Source organism: Lichenostomus cassidix, chromosome 12 (genome assembly GCF_008360975.1).
Source record: "Lichenostomus cassidix isolate B80296 chromosome 12, HeHo_3.0, whole genome shotgun sequence".
Taxonomy (NCBI): Eukaryota; Metazoa; Chordata; class Aves; order Passeriformes; family Meliphagidae; genus Lichenostomus; species Lichenostomus cassidix.
Genome location: NC_139493.1, coordinates 10,450,732 through 10,466,221, shown reverse-complemented (window position 1 = coordinate 10,466,221; position 15,490 = coordinate 10,450,732). Strand labels below are relative to the sequence as shown.

General features: G+C 54.5%; 1 protein-coding gene across 1 annotated transcript in view; it reads left to right on the top strand.

Annotated features, from left to right (window-relative positions):
* The window catches only part of PLXNA1 (plexin A1), a 113,006-nt gene that overhangs the window by 70,316 nt on the left and 27,200 nt on the right, over positions 1 to 15,490 (top strand). The window contains exons 11-20 of the mRNA XM_085072586.1: positions 5,438 to 5,534; positions 5,852 to 6,042; positions 9,495 to 9,646; positions 9,959 to 10,079; positions 10,416 to 10,552; positions 11,113 to 11,280; positions 12,156 to 12,249; positions 12,734 to 12,973; positions 13,131 to 13,274; positions 13,960 to 14,194. Of these exons, the coding sequence (XP_084928712.1) occupies positions 5,438 to 5,534; positions 5,852 to 6,042; positions 9,495 to 9,646; positions 9,959 to 10,079; positions 10,416 to 10,552; positions 11,113 to 11,280; positions 12,156 to 12,249; positions 12,734 to 12,973; positions 13,131 to 13,274; positions 13,960 to 14,194 (1,579 nt within the window). The remainder of the gene's footprint in view (positions 1 to 5,437; positions 5,535 to 5,851; positions 6,043 to 9,494; positions 9,647 to 9,958; positions 10,080 to 10,415; positions 10,553 to 11,112; positions 11,281 to 12,155; positions 12,250 to 12,733; positions 12,974 to 13,130; positions 13,275 to 13,959; positions 14,195 to 15,490) is intronic.

Below are 15,490 nucleotides of genomic sequence, written 5' to 3'. Positions count from 1 at the left end.
GATTGCTGCAAAACTGAAACAGATTTGCTGTTGCAAAGTGCCACAGTCCCGAATCTGCACTAATGCTTGTAACATTGGACTTGATCTGATTTAGTCCTGGCCTTTGCAAAATGGCTACAGGTGTTTCTTGCTGTCAAGGGTCTGGCTTTTTCTCTCTGAAATGTTCCTCTTAATGCTGAAATAGCCCCAGAGCTGCTCTTTCCCTTTAAATGTATAAATAGGAAGAACCCCTGATCTCCTTTTCATGAGCTTGTTGTCTCAGCACTTTAAATTAAGCCTCATGCCTCAGTTATTTCCCTTTGCTTTTGACCAAACCCGCGTGGTGAGGAGCAGCTGTGTCACCTCCCTGGCTCCCTTTTGGCTCTTTTCTCCCCAGTGCCCCTGGCATGGAAAGGCCACCTTGCCCACCCATTTCTGCTGTGGCTGTGGAGGTTCTTACCCTCTGGCCAGACTAGGTTGGGATGTTTACCCTGGAGTGAGCATTATTCTGGGACAAAATGATGTGGGTGCAGAGCGAGCTGGGCTGGCAGGGTGAGCACACATGTGGTACCCACCGTGAATGCTGAAGCCCAGCCCCAAGTGTGGATGCCAGGGAGTGAAGGAAGACCTTTCAGATTTATGTTTTCTGGGTATATTTTTGTTGCTGTAGGACCTGGGTGTTGCTCTGCCATATTCCCAGGCTCTCAGGTTCTCACACCCTGCTGGATTTGAGGCAAGAGGAATCCAGGTGAAGAAGCTTGCATGTGATGGGGGAGGAAAGGAAATCCTTGTGAAAAGAGCAAAAGGAGATCCAGAATCAGAGGCTGAACGTTATGTCAAGTTGTGCCGTTGTGCGGATGACGGTATTTTACTCGGCCTAGAGTATATTTATAGAGGAACATAAATCATAGGCACATGCCCTGTTCTGAGCACTGCACACCTCCACTATATGTATCTCTAATTAACCAGCCATGGAGAGGGAGACAGGATTGGAGCCCACAGCCCCAGCTCCGTTCGCCAGCAAAGCTGCGCTCTCCGTCCTAGCGGTGCCTACATTTATCTTTCCTACAGCAGTGTTTAAAGTGAAAAGGGAGTATCAGGAGAGTTTGATAGGATCCAATTAAATTCCAGCAGATAAAATAATGATGAATTGCAGTTGAGCCCTGGCGAGACGCGATGTACATTACTGCCGTCCCCGTAGTGCGGGGAAGGAGTTGAGGTCATCAACTACAGAAAAATAGGACACAGCTGCAGCCCAAGCTCTCCTCCAGAAATGCAGCCCAGGGGGATGGTGCATGTGGGAGTGAGGGGGGTTGCACAGGAAATTTGGATGTGTGGGTTTGCTCGCAGAGGAGCAGCCCCTCTGCTGCCTTCCCCGGGGATGGGCTGTGCAGGTTGAGGCTGGAGTGGGGTGGAAAGGGGTGGGAAGGGGTGTGATGGCTGTGGGGCTGCCCTGCCTCCTCTGGGCAGGGGAGAACTAGTGCCTTGACCAGTTGGCATGGCATTTGCAGGAGCATCCTGAGGTGCATCTCAGTGCGATCTGCCCACAGGTTTGGGGTGTTTCCTGCTAGCTGCAGCTGTGTCCCGTGTGGCTCCCTGCAGGCACCTTCTCAGAATGCTGAATCTCTCATCCCAAGGGAAGCTGGGTAGCTCTCAGTGCCTGTTGCTGCTTATCTGGTGGGTGGATGAACAGTGGGCTTGCTAGAATCAAAAGTGGAACTTTCAGGGCAGGTGACAGCCACATCCCTCATAGTGTGCAAGGCTGGTGGCATTCCCCACATGGGGACAGGGTGGTTGTGAGAATTGCACATGTGAGAAGAACATGAGGTCTGTGGTTGTTATTTGGGAAGATGCCTGAGATGAGTTTTGGGTGAAGAGCCTTCTGAAAAGCTTAGCAAGGAATTCTCTTGCCTGAACTGCATCTCTGCAGAAGGAGACTGTGCTGGGAAGACAGTATCCAGGTGGGTGGGGCTGAAACATCCTCTGTCCTCTCTTCCACATTCGCCTTGTAAGCTCTTCAGGGAGGGCCAGGGAGGCTGCCTGGGTTAGGTAAGGAGCCAGGCAGCTACATTTCAGTTGCTGACTCACTTGATGACATCTTTTCTTCCATCCCCTTCTGTGGACTGTGCTGCATGAGAACACATCCCTTTTGGGTGCCCTTGGTTTGCTCTCAGGCTGTGCCTGCTGTTTTTTGCTCCCAGAGCAAACATCCCTTTCCCATAGCTTATCCTTGTAGCAGCTGCCAAGCCAGATCATCCTCTGTGGCACCTTTGTAGAGTGAAAGGTAGTCTGATAGCAGGATTGCCTGGGTAGGTGCATCTCCTCACTCACACCCATGCTGGCCTACTCTCCTGCTGCTCATCCCAGTCTGCTGCCAGCCACTGGGATTGATTAACTGGGAAGTTAATAACAGTTAAGTGTTTAATGGATGTTTAACACCATGCTAGCTCTGAGCAGGGAGGAGCCAGCGTGATGGGAGCTGTTGGCTGTCTGTGAGCTTTTTTTTTGATTTCCTGGGATGGACAGATTGCTAAGCACCCCCTGCCTGATCCCCAGCAGCTGTGGGGCTTTGGGGCTGGAAGGGGGCTGCTGCTTTATTTGGATGCTGCTGCCTCCCTGGCTGTGGCTGTGCCTGTGGGTGGAGAGGCCACTCTTGTGCTTACACTATGGCGAGGGCAGCTGTGAGAAGGCCTTTTGGAAACACCTTTCAAAATACGAGATGCTTTGGAAATTAGAGAGGGATCTGATGGATCTCCAAGTCCCAGGAGGCTAACCCCGGAGCCTCTGCAGCTGCAGCTTGTGCCTATGCACAGCCAAGTCCTGAATCCAGCTCCAGCATCCTACAGGGACCAGCAACAGCATCCAAGCCACAAACCCACTGCTGTCTCTGCAGGGCAGGTGAGAGGCTGCTGACAGACAAGCAGACGCCAAGGACACATTTTTCATTGATATCCGTGTTCCCTTGGTGATCCCATGCTTTGAACACCAGCTGAGGCAATGGCTCTCGCTCTGCCACTGTCCTTCACACAGTCCTGTGCTCCTGCTGCTTCCTGCTGTCCTCTCCAGTTCCCTGCCACAGCAAAGTCAGCATCCTCAGCACTGTGTCCTTTCCCAGAGGGAGACAGTCTCTTGTGCAATTGCCTTGTTGCTGTCTCAGGACTGGTGTGTGAAGAGTTAATATTCTCCCTCCCTCTCTCCCTATTCTTCTTCCTCTAACCCACCTCCCAGAAGAACTAATTTCCAAAAGCAGCCGGGGCAGAGAGATGCAAATAAGTGTTTTGGACAGCTGCAGGCTGGATGCCTTCCCGAGATGCCAGGGCCCCAAATGAGACATGTCAGAGTACAAATTGAAAATGCCAATTTCACTTACGCTGCCACGTGGCTCGTCACAGCTAAATTCTGCTCCAGCACTGCCACCACCCTCCCCAGCATGTGCTCCATCCTGCTGCCAGGGAATGGTCTCTGCTCACTGCCACAGGTCTGGTCACCTCCTCTTTGTGATTCTGTTGAAGATATCCTTGGGTGGGAGTAGGATAGGGCAAGGTGAACAGATCTGGACTCCTAGCCAAGTTCTGGCTTCATCTTCCCAGGGCTGGTGAGAGGAATGTTGCTGAGGGGCTCTGGTGGTAGATGGAGCATGGTGGGGATGTGGTGAAGGTCATCTGAGCAAACACAGTGAGAGGTGCTGTGCCCAGGGGGCTGTGCTGGGGGGTGATGGGGCTGTGCCTGTAGAGGGGAGATGGTGCAGCTGTTGGATTTGCAGCTGGATGAGTTATCCCTGATGACTGCTGTGTATAGCTGACCAGCAGCAGCCTTCCTCCCTGGGGAGGGCTGCATTTTGGGGTCCTCCACCCTGCGTTTGGGTGGGGTGGCTCATGGAGAAAGGATTATGAACCAAAAGCTGCAATGGAGGACCAGGCTTAGCTCTCACTGGCACCCTGTAGGGCTGAGGGAGGGGTGCATTGCTGTAGCCAGGTCTCCCACTGGTTGTGTGCCCCATTTTGGTGCCATGTCTGATGTGGGACTGCTGATGCTGCCTGGTTAGGAGAGACTCGGCATGGAAGGGATCACCTTTGATGGTCAGGCAAGAAGGACCAAGTATTGTTTTCCTGAGCACGCTAGCTTCCTTCATGGGCCACATCCGTGTCCCCTATGGAGGGGTTGAGTAGAACACACCCACTGCAGAGGGTGCTGTGTGTGGCAGCAGTTGGGGCAGTGCTGGAGGAGATGCTGAGGCCACCTCTTCCTGGTACAGCCCGAGGCTGTGAAAGGTGACGTTGGGACTCGCTGGAGGTGGTGGCAGGGCTGTGGCCAACCCATGGCCGGGTGAACCACTGCCAGGGCGTCTGCTGCTCCCTAACAAACTCCAGCAACCCATGAATCATTCATTTAATCTCTCCTGACACGCCTGTCATTTTCTCAGGCGAGGAGCAGGGAATCTCTTGCCGAAGGAGGTCATTAGCTGTCAGGGATGGTTCCAACTGCCTTCCTGCCTCCGTATCGATTAAACCTCTCTGTCTGCGTGCAGGTGCTTTGCAGGGAATATTGATGGTGCTGCTGGGGATGGCACTCAGGTGTTGAGGCAGGGGACAGGGGTCTGGGTGCGGAGGAGGCGCTGGCCAGGCTGGAAGGAGAAATGGAGGTGGGAATGTCTGGACAGCAGCAGGTGCTGGGGCCTGAGCTGCAGGTCCCTTAGAGCTGGGGGGGTAGGATTCCCTGGTGTCACCTCTCCAGATGGAGCTCAGGGTGGTGGTGCCAGTCCTGAAATGCGGTGCAGCTGATGTCCGAGCAGGATGTGGAGGTGGGAGTGGGGCAGCTGAGGGTGTGGTGTGGGGGGAAGGACTGCTCTCTCCTGAGATCTTTCTGAGGGCTGGTGTGGCACTACAGTGGTCCTTGGCTTTGTCCCTCCCACAGCTTTACGTCATTTTGTTATGGGCGATGGGGCTGGAGGGGACTGCGAAGGACAACTTCCCACTGGAGGGTCAGGGGTGACTCCACTGAATCCATTCCTGTGATGTGCCCAGCCTGTCCTCCCCAAGCTTTACTGGTGATGGCCATAATCCCAAATATCCAACTGAGCATCCCTGGAGTGGGGAGGACATGGGGAAGGGCTGTGGTGCCTTGTGGGGAGAAGTACATTTGTGCTGCAGAGTCACCATCTGTTTCTTCCTCTTCCAGCAGCAGCAGCAGCTTGAGACCTTTGAGTTAACCTTTGGGTTTGGGTCTATTTAGAAATCCTCTGTTTTGCTGCTTTATTTTTTTTTGCCATTTCAACCTGCGTGTTTCATGTGGCTGTCAGACCTGTTTGTTCCTAGCCAGCAAGTCCCAAACAGGACCCCATCCCTCTCCTCTGGGCTGATGGGAGATGTCCATGTAATGTATGTCTCTCTATGCCCCTTACTAGGACATTTTGCCTCAACAATTAACAGGCTCTGCCTCCTTCTGTCTCCTCCTGCAGTATTTCTATGAAGGGAATGACATCAGTGACCTGCCTGTCAATTTGTCTGTGGTCTGGAATGGGAACTTTGTCATTGATAACCCCCAGAACATTCAGGGTGAGTGAGGGATGGGATGGGATGGGATGGGATGGGATGGGATGTGGCCCAATGCCTCCTCAGCTTCCAGCCCAACCTGGCTCCGACCAGTTTGCTCCAGTACTTTCATGAGTTTCTAAACAAGAGGCTTTTTCCAAGAAGCTTTGGAAAACAGTCTACTTTGGCGTTGAGTCCAGGGTGTTGCTGCCTCCTACCTATGGGGGTTTATCTCACTGGGAGCTGGTGAGACGGGGTGAGAGCAGGTGCCTTTTCCCCCCAAACCCTTTGCCTGTGGGCTGTGGGGCTGTGCTGACCCTGCTCTCCCCCTGCCATTGCAGCCCACCTGTACAAGTGCTCGGCGCTGCGGGAGAGCTGCGGGCTGTGCCTCAAGGCTGACCCACGCTTTGAGTGCGGCTGGTGCGTGTCGGAGCGGCGCTGCTCCCTGCGCCAGCACTGCCTGGCCTACGAGAGCAGCTGGATGCACGCCAGCAGTGGCAACAGCCGCTGCACCGACCCCAAGATCACCAAGGTATGCGGGGATGGGCAGGTGGTGATGCCCTGTGCTGGGGGACTGCCATGGGGTATGGAGATGGGGATGGGGATGGGTCTGTCCAGTGGCAGCTCACAGCAGCCAGATGTACTTGGTGTTTGATTCTTGAGTGTTTTTTGTCACCACTTTCATTTCCAAGGCTAAAATCCTCTCTCCACCACCCCCATGCACTGGGCTTTCTGGCTCGTTTCCACAATTCCCACCACTTCTGCGCATGACTGAGGGATCCAGGAAAGCTCTAGGTTGCTCCTCCTTGTGTTGCCATGTGCATTGGGGCCAGTAGTTCATCATCATCATCCCATTTCCCTGACAGCTTTTATGACCTTTGCTTATAAGATTGTGTATATTAATATTCACATGCCTGTTGGGCTGGGATCCAGGTTCACAAGGAGGGGCTGGTGGGTATTTCAGCTGGATACCTTCTGCTCACCCATGGCTGGCTGGGCCTCGATGGTGTTAATTACTGGAGTCTTAGCACAGGATCTGATCTGTTTGGGTTTCAGTGCCTTATCTGATGGAGGCTGGAAATGAGAGTCTTGGCTTTTCCCAGTGCGTGCTGCCTGCCTCTCACACGGACAGGCCCTGCAGTGTGCTGGGTGGCAGTCATGTGGAGAGAGGGGGAAACAGCCCCACCGGGCACATCCCTGCCTGTAGAGTTGCCAGGGGCTGGTGGAGTGCTGGCAGGAGAAGGGATCTGTTCCTGGGAAAGTGGGATCAAGCCTCAGAGCCTGCATCCCTACATGCAGGTCTGCTGTTGTGTGCAGAGCTGCAGGACTCCCTGTCAGCTTCCCGCCATGCTCAGGCTGAACGTCCCCAATCTGGACCCCTAGGGACGATGGGAGTGGAAAATGCAGTGTGCGGGTCATGGCCAGGGTGGCCTTGTTGTAGGCTGTGCCCTTGTCCTCTTGTGTTCAGGTGACCAGGGCTGCAGGCATTCACATACACACCACTCACAGCAGCTTCCCTGCGGCTGATGGTGCCCAGTGTTGGTAACAGCAGTTGGTCCAGAGTTGATGGTAACAGCTCTCCTGCCCTGAATCATTATGAAATTTTACAGTAATTGCAGGTGCAGCAGGAACAGATCTGTTAGCAGGTGGGCTTGACCTTGACTCTGCTCTGTGTTTGTGTCCTGGGAGGTGGCAGTCAATGTGGATGTGCAGTAGCTGTTGGTGTGATGCTCCTCCTGTAGCCTGCCTGTTGCCTGCTGCCTCCCACTACCCCAGTCCCACATCTGGGCTGTGGGCATGCTTGGAAATGGTCCAGAGAGAAGCCTAGTGCAGAGAGAACAGCATGGGCTGATGGGGGAAAAGAGTCTCTCCTACACTGGTTTCACGAGGAGCTGGAGCCTCCTTCCTGCCCAGCCCCCTGGAGTGCAGGTGTGTTCATGGGTGGTGCGGCTGGCCTGGGAGATGACCATGATTCCTCAGCCTTGGAGTGAAGAATCGCTCACCCGTTGTTCAGTGGTGGGGACAAACCCCTTCCAAACCTCTGTGGTGTCCTGCCTCATGCTTGCTGTGACCCTCAGAGTGACGTCCTTTCCCTTGGGCAGGGAGTACCCCTTGGTCTCAGCACCTCCCGGCCCTGCTGTGGCCGTTGGAGCTGAGAGCAAGCCAACTGCTTGTACCCGCTGGAGCCGTTCACTTGTTGATGTAAAAGGACCCTATGAAACCAATTAGGAGAAAAGCAGCAGTGTTTGTTGGGGCCAGGGGGGAAAGGGGAGGCTTGAGCAGCTTCTGCTGTCCTTGGCAGCTCCCTGCTCCCACACACCTTGTTTAGCTGTGACCTCCCTGCGCTGGGCGGCCAACGATGTCATTTCATTCCCGGGCTCCTTCCTCCCTGAACGCGTGGCCCTTGTCAGCTTTGCTGCGGAGGAGGAGGGATGGAACATGCCGGAGCAGCTTTTAACACTCGTTTAGAAACACCAAACAAACAGCCGCTTCTTGCCAGCCACCCGCCAGAGCTTTATTTAAGGGGAAGACCCAACCTGATGCTGGCTGCAGCTGCTAGAACAAGCTCCAATCCCAGGCTTGGGCAGGGGCTGAGTGGGCAAACAGTGGTTCCCCACAGCCCCAGAGGGTTTTGTTGCTGTGTAAATAGTGAGCTGTGACTGCCTCAGCACGACCCAGAGCTCAGGCACAAATCCCAGCTCTGATGCTGGCCTGGGTACATGTCCTGCAGGATGCCTGTGTGCAAGGGGACTGTGTGCTCCCGTTTGAGTTCCTGTGTGCTGAAGGGGATGTGGACAGTGTCTGCTGCTTCATGTTTCCCACCCTCAGCTCATTCCCTCTTCCTTGCTGTGGAGATGATGTTCAGGAGTGAGCCCTGCACAAGGAGGAGGAGGAGGATCCATCTGGCTCAGGCCCCGGGGTTGCAGCTGCCCAGATTTGCCAAGAATGCAAAGAGCTTACACGTGCTTGGTCGTGGCTGGAGCCTGCCCAGTAGCTGGGCTTAGTGCAGGCAGAGGTGCCTCCTGGTGCTAGAGGGGATCTCAGCCAGGAGAGCAGAGGAGGCCATCACCTGCAGCAGAACCATCCCTTCCCCTGGGTCGGGATGTGATTTCTTCCTGGACTGACCCAGCCTGCCTTCCTGTCTCCCTCTCCTGCTGCCTGCAGTTGCCTTTTCCCCTGCTGTGTCTTCATGGCACAGGGGACCCAGCTGCATCCCCAGGCCCACTCGGGGCATTCATCCCAGTTAGTGCTGCAGGTGGGCACTGTACCCCGAGGCCAGCAATCGCTGATGTAAAACTGCCTGTAACTGCCTGGTTGGAGACAGCATCCCCACATACCTTGGAACAAGGCCCACACCTCAGTTCATCCCTCATCCTGCCACTGTCTGTCAGGCCACACCTGTCTGCTTTATTTGGCATCATCCTGGTAAATGAGGCATGGTGCTGTGGTGAGGTCTGCTCCCTTCCCAGCCGGCCTCGGCACAGAGTTTGCTGGTGGAGAAAAATGCTTTTCCCCTCTGCCGTGGCCTGGATGACATGCATTCTCCTTTGAGGAGATCTTGAACATGGGAACCTTATCCCTGGCCAAAAACCTCATCACCTTGGACCTGGCCAAAAGCCAGGCATATCCAGGTGCTTCCTTGCCAGTTCAGCTGGAGTCATGGCTCATGCTGCCCTGTCTCCTTCCCATCCATGTCCTTGTCACCTGGGAGATGGCTCTGTGTGCAGCAGCGTGGCCATATCCCAGCCCTCTGCTTGGACACATATCTCCTGGTTTGTTCCTGGGGAGATTTTGTGGATACAGCTGTCACTGGGGACGTCTTTCCTGCTCTGTGGGCAACATACAGATGTGCTGGCATTTCTCATCACCCATCTGCTTCTTGCTGCTTGTAACACACATCCTGCAGCTGCCTGGGCTGCAGCCTGCCCCAGTGAGGTGTTCCTGCGGCTCTGCACCTTTGTGACAGGCCATGCTCTCTCCTAGTTGTTCCCTGAGACCGGCCCCAGACAAGGAGGGACCCGTCTGACCATCACTGGCGAGAACCTGGGGCTGAAGTTTGATGACGTTCGCTGGGGTGTCCGAGTGGGCAAAGTGGTGTGCATCCCCATCGAGAGCGAGTACATCAGCGCCGAGCAGTAAGTGCCTGGCGAGGGGTGGGTGTGCTCCAGATCACCTCTGCAGGTCAGGACAGCAGTGATGGTGTTCAAAGGCTGCCCGTGGCTGCAAAAGACATAGAGCTGACTGAGCTGAACTGGGAGGGAAGTACCTGCTGGTTGTGCTTGCTCTGGGAGGAGCCCAAAGTCTTTGGGGAAGCTTCTCCTAGGGCTGGCAGTGTCAACTGCCACCACCTTGGTTTCTCATGGAGCTGCTGGCTCCTGAGACCTTTGCTTGGCACAGGGAGTGTCTTGGTGCCAGGACACTGAGAGTTTCTTCCCCTCATCTCTTAGGATTGTGTGTGAAATTGGAGATGCCAGCCAGAGCAAGGTGCATGAGGCACGGGTAGAAGTGTGCATCCGTGACTGCACGCCCAACTACCGGGCCATATCCCCCAAGACCTTCACCTTTGTGGTAAGCCCCATGCCTCCTGTCACCTCGAGAGGGAGGTGATGCTGGGTGGATTTGGGTGGTTTTATGTCTGAGTTGGAAAATTTGCCATCATTTTTCTGGGGGGAAGGCAGGGATTCTCTGGTCAGGCATTGAGCCATGATGATTGAATTTCTCCCAGGCTGCCACTGCTCTGCCTCCCCACCCTCCTACTGGCACTGCCAGCCTTAGTACTGTACTCGGCTGCTGTCTCACAGGTCTCTCTCCTCTGTGGCCCTGTCACCCAGTCAAAGCTGCTTGGGGATGTGGGTTTCAGTTCCCAGCCTGTCTGACTCCAGGGATGCTCTTTTCCTTTGACAGACGCCCACTTTCTCCCGTGTTGTCCCAGCCCGTGGTCCTCTCTCTGGTGGCACTTGGATCGCCATCGAAGGCACTCACCTCAATGCTGGCAGCAACGTCTCTGTGACCATCGGGGGACGGCCCTGTGCTTTTTCATGGTGAGGGGTGCAGAAGGGGTGGAGGATGGGCACCAGGAACCTTTGAAGGCAGTGGGACCCCCAGACAGAGCAGCAGCCAGAAGCCTGGGCGAGGAAGGCAGGAGAGACCATGGGAGCCAAACCCCCTGGGTGGCCAAAGGTGTCTCCTCTTGAAACCTCTGTGTGTCAGAGGCTGCAGGAAGAGCCCTAAGAACAGAGATTTTTCTCTAAAAGCACAAAGCCCTGAGGCATGAAGTGGATAATTTTTAGATTAGGGATGATAATGGAGCGGCTCTTTAAATATTTTCCTGCGGTAATTACTGGTTATCAGCCCTAATCGCTGCTGTTTGCAGCCGCCGCACGATGGGAATGCTCAGGAGCTGCTCGGTCTTTCCCGGCTGCCTTTTGTTTCATTTCTTGGATTTCTGTTTTTTCTTTTTTCCCTCCTTTCTCTCTTTACCCCCCAGCTGTTTCAGAGGGGTAGAGGTGCTGGGGCAGGGGGCTCCTGGGCAGCTCAGACCCCTGGCTGCCCATGCCTCCCTCCGGCCCAGGCACTGTCAGACTGTGCATTTCTGCCCCAGGAGAAGCGCCCGTGAGATCCGGTGCAGGACTCCCCCTGGGCACACCCCCGGCGGCTCCCCCATCCTCATCAACATCAACCGGGCAGAGCTGAGCAACCCAGAGGTGAAGTACAACTACACAGAGGACCCCACCATCCAGAAGATTGATCCCGAATGGAGCATCAACAGGTGAATTTCAAGGAACTCGTAGGATGCATAGGGGACTGTTTCCCACACGGATTCCCCGTTCCTGATGGGTATATCTCAGTGCTGTGATAACTGCCAGGCTGCACTCCAGAGATGTGGCAAGAGGAGTGTGAGCAATGGCTTGGCACCAGGGCCCTGCTAAGTCCTGGCCTGCAGTGCTCAGCCTGGCAGGGGGCAAGAGCAGAGAGTGCTTTGGATCTGCTTAATTTCAGCTTGACATTTGGCGGCGGCAAATAAAATTAAAATATTTCCCATCGGGGGATTTTTTGAAATGTTTACATATTTTTCTAAAAGGTTTGAATTGGCTGGAGAGGAGGCGAAGGAATCCATTAAGAGCTAGCGCCAAGGGAAACCTTCCCCAGGCTGTTGATGAAGAGCAAGCTCCCCAGGGGCATGGCCGAGGTCTCTGGGACCATGGGGCTTTTAACACCAAACCATGGAGAAAACCTAGCAGGGTTCAGCCTGTCCTGTCACCTGCTGCCTCTGTGGTGGAGAAAGGGTGGCAGAGTGGAGCTTGTACTTCTTAGGATGCTTTCCTGTTGTGAATGTTTAGTTATCTTTAGCTTAAGAGCTGTCTTCAGACCCTAAACCTGCACACAGGATGGGATGTCAGTGTTAATTACCAGGTTTTATATCTCTAGTTGGCCCTTGGGTCAGCTGAAATGATTTGACGTCGGTGCATGCCAGGTCCTGCCAGCCGTGTGACACTTGGGTGGGATAAGAGATCCCTGGGGCATGGTGGCTCACCCAGCCTGGGGCAGATGGGCATCTGGGTGGAGATGATGGGTGCTTCCTTCTTAGAACTGGCAATCCAGTTCCAAGCTGCCTTTCCTAACCCGTTGTCTCCATGTCTCTAGTGGTGGGACACTGCTGACTGTGACTGGCACCAACCTGGCCACCATCAAAGAGCCCAGGATCCGGGCCAAGTACTGCAGCTCTGAAAGAGAGAATGTAAGTGGTGCTGGCTGGGGCTGGGAGCAGAGCATGAGGAGGAGGGATGCTGTCTGTGTGCAACACAGGGTAGAAAGTTTATCCCTTGCTCTTGAGGTGTGATGGTGTAGAGAAGCTGAGGTCCAGGGGCTGCTGCCCCAAAGAGAGGCACCAATCTCTCTGCAGAGCCTCCAGCCAGGTCCTGTCAGGAGAGGGCTGAGATCTCTGCATTCAAAACTGGTGGGAGGTTTATGGGATGTCTGTAGGATATTGACAGAAAGAGCCCATCCCCAGTAACGTCTCACCTGCCACCCCTTGCTCATCCATTGCAGACAGGAGTCTGTCTCTGCCCTGGGTGGGGTGTGATGCCTGGTGATAGAACAGAACAGGAGATCCCAAATCTAAACCCTGTGTCCAGAGCCACTGCTTGCAGGAAACCCTTGTGGAATCTGATCTTGACCTCCCTGTTGGGGATGGGTCTGACCTTGTTCCATGCCTCCTGCAGAACTGCACTGTCTACAATGACACCACCATGGTGTGCTATGCTCCCTCCATTGACAACCCTGTGAAGAGCCCTCCAGAGCTTGGTGACCGCCCAGATGAGATTGGCTTTGTCATGGATAACGTCCAGGCCCTGCTCATCATCAACACCACCAATTTTGTCTACTACCCAGACCCTGTCTTTGAGCCACTCAGCCCCACAGGGATGCTGGAGCTGAAGCCCAGCTCTCCCCTCATCCTCAAGGTAAAGAGTCTGCACCTGGAGGCAGAGGTAGGGACTTGTCCCTCTCTAGAGGTGGCATTTTTTCTCTCCTGGAGCAAAGAGTTTGACATGTGTTGGGTTTTTTTAAACCTTCCCCTTTGCATGAGAACTGACAGTCTCATTTCTTGTTCCCTCAAAGGGCAGGAACCTGCTCCCACCAGCTGCTGGTAACTCCCGCCTCAACTACACGGTGCTGATCGGAGACACTCCCTGCACCCTCACGGTTTCCGAGACACAGCTCCTCTGCGAGTCTCCCAACCTCACTGGCCAGCACAAAGTCACGGTAAGTGCTGACACTGAGACCTTTGTTCCTCTTGTCACTTGTGCCTCAGAATTTCAGTCTTTATCCCAGTGCTGGCCCTGCTGTGTGCTCGTCCTTGAATGAGCTCCAGATATTAAGTGCACATGCAGGAGTGTTCTTAGGAGCCATCCGCCTGCTCCCTAGGCATCCCTCTTCCTAATTACATGTTTGATAGGACCAAATAGTTTGTCCCCTCCCCAGCACACTCAGCTTGGTGTTCCTGTGCCCTGGCTGGTGCTGGGTGCAGGCAGGGGGGATTCCCGCCTCTTCCCCCCAGTGCTGGCACATGCTCTAAGGCAGGTTCCTTTGTTTGTGGGGTTGTAGCACAGCAGGCTTGTGCTCCAGGACTCTGCCATGTTAAAAGGGACCCAGCACAGTCCTCCCCAGGCTCCCCATCCATGGGGGAGCTCGCTTTACATCCCATCTGTTACTGTAATGTTGTCTGAATGAGACATCAAACTCTCTGCCTGCTCCACGTGCACTGGCAGCACGTGTGCTGCATGCCATTAAAGCTCCTTGCACTACTCTGGACCAGCCATACCTGCATTTTCCCACATCCTTTGTGCCATGGGCTGGGAGTCATGCCCCAGTGGGCACAGCAGGGAGGGCTGCCTGTGGCACATATCCCCTGACAGCAGGTTCACTTTCTTCCCCCGCCGTGGTGCAGATCAAGGCTGGAGGGTTCGAGTTCTCCCCGGGGACGCTGCAGATCTACTCAGACAGCCTGCTCACCCTGCCCGCCATCATCGGGATTGGTGGTGGTGGTGGTCTGCTCCTCCTCATCATCATCATCGTCCTCATCGCCTACAAGCGCAAGTCCCGCGATGCTGACCGCACCCTGAAACGCCTCCAGCTGCAGATGGACAACCTGGAGTCCAGGGTGGCCCTGGAGTGCAAAGAGGGTGAGAGATCCCTGTGCCATCAGCATAGGGGTCTTGGGGGGTTTCTTACTGCTCCAAGGCTCAGTGTGCTCTTATCCTTTCCCTGCTGCCTTTCAGAGAGGGAGTGGGAATGGGCAAAGCTGATTTGTCAGTGGAAGTGAACATGTTTTAGGTGGGATTTGGGGATTTTTCCAGTTAAGTTCTCCTTTTCTGCAAGTGTGAGGAAAGAGAGCAAGGAAGGTAGCGAAGGCTTCCTGTGCGTGGGCAGGGGGTCTCTCATTATGTGACAGACAGATGCTGTGAAATTGGACAGAATTCCTTGTATGATACTGCTGATAAAACCTAATTGCCCATTATCCCCCTGAGCTGGCTCCAGAGGCCCCGACCCTGCCAGCCACAGCCACAACCAGCCTGGACGCTGCGAAGGAAGCAGGCACCGAAAACAAGATAATAAAAAGGGGAAAGAAAGACAAACCCTTTGCTCCCCCAAGTCCCCATCCCTCCACATGCCTGCGGATGGCACTGGTGACAGGGAGAGGGGAGGGAGCTGGTGGAGGGGATGGTGTCTTGTCTTCCACAGCTGGCAGATAAAAGGATCTGCTTTTAATTAAAAGGCACAATCTCTTCCCTGCCTTTTCTCTTTTCTAGTCCCGCTAGTTACAGATAAGATAGCACGCCTTTCAAGCTGACGGTTTGTTTTTTCTCATCAGGCTGACGAGCCTGCAGTCCTCTGCCTGGCTTTCAGCTCCCTTTAAAGTGCTGTTAATTTGATTTTTCTGAGGGTTTTCTACCCCCACCCCAACCCCCTTCCCTCGTGCATCTCCAGGACTCTTCTCCCATCAGCTTTTCCCTGTAGGTGCAATTAGAGGTTCAGGACCCCCCTGGATCATGTTCCCCCAGGAGTCACAGCTGCCTCTGCTGGGATCGGGAGGTTCCAGGGTGGGTGTGTTCAAGCTCTTCTCTCAAATAGAATTTAGGTCAAAAAGAAACGAGGACAATCTTGTGGTTTAGGCTAACGTTTTCCCCAAGAAGCTCTGGTTTTGTTAAAGCCTTGCTGTTTCTCCCTGCCCCCAGCATCCCTGGGAGGCTGCAAGTGCTGAGCAGGGGGGATTTGAGCCCCCCGGGACCTGGCAGTTCTGTTCCCAAATCTGCCACTTGATTTATTCTGGGGATGTCATCCCCACACTCTGCAGCTCAATTTCTCCATCTGTGAGATGGGGACAGCAATCACAGCCTGCCAGAAAGAGGAATGCTGAGAATATTCACGCCTTGAGGGGGTCCACCCATGGGGTGCTGGGGGTGTGGTGAGCGGCCGAG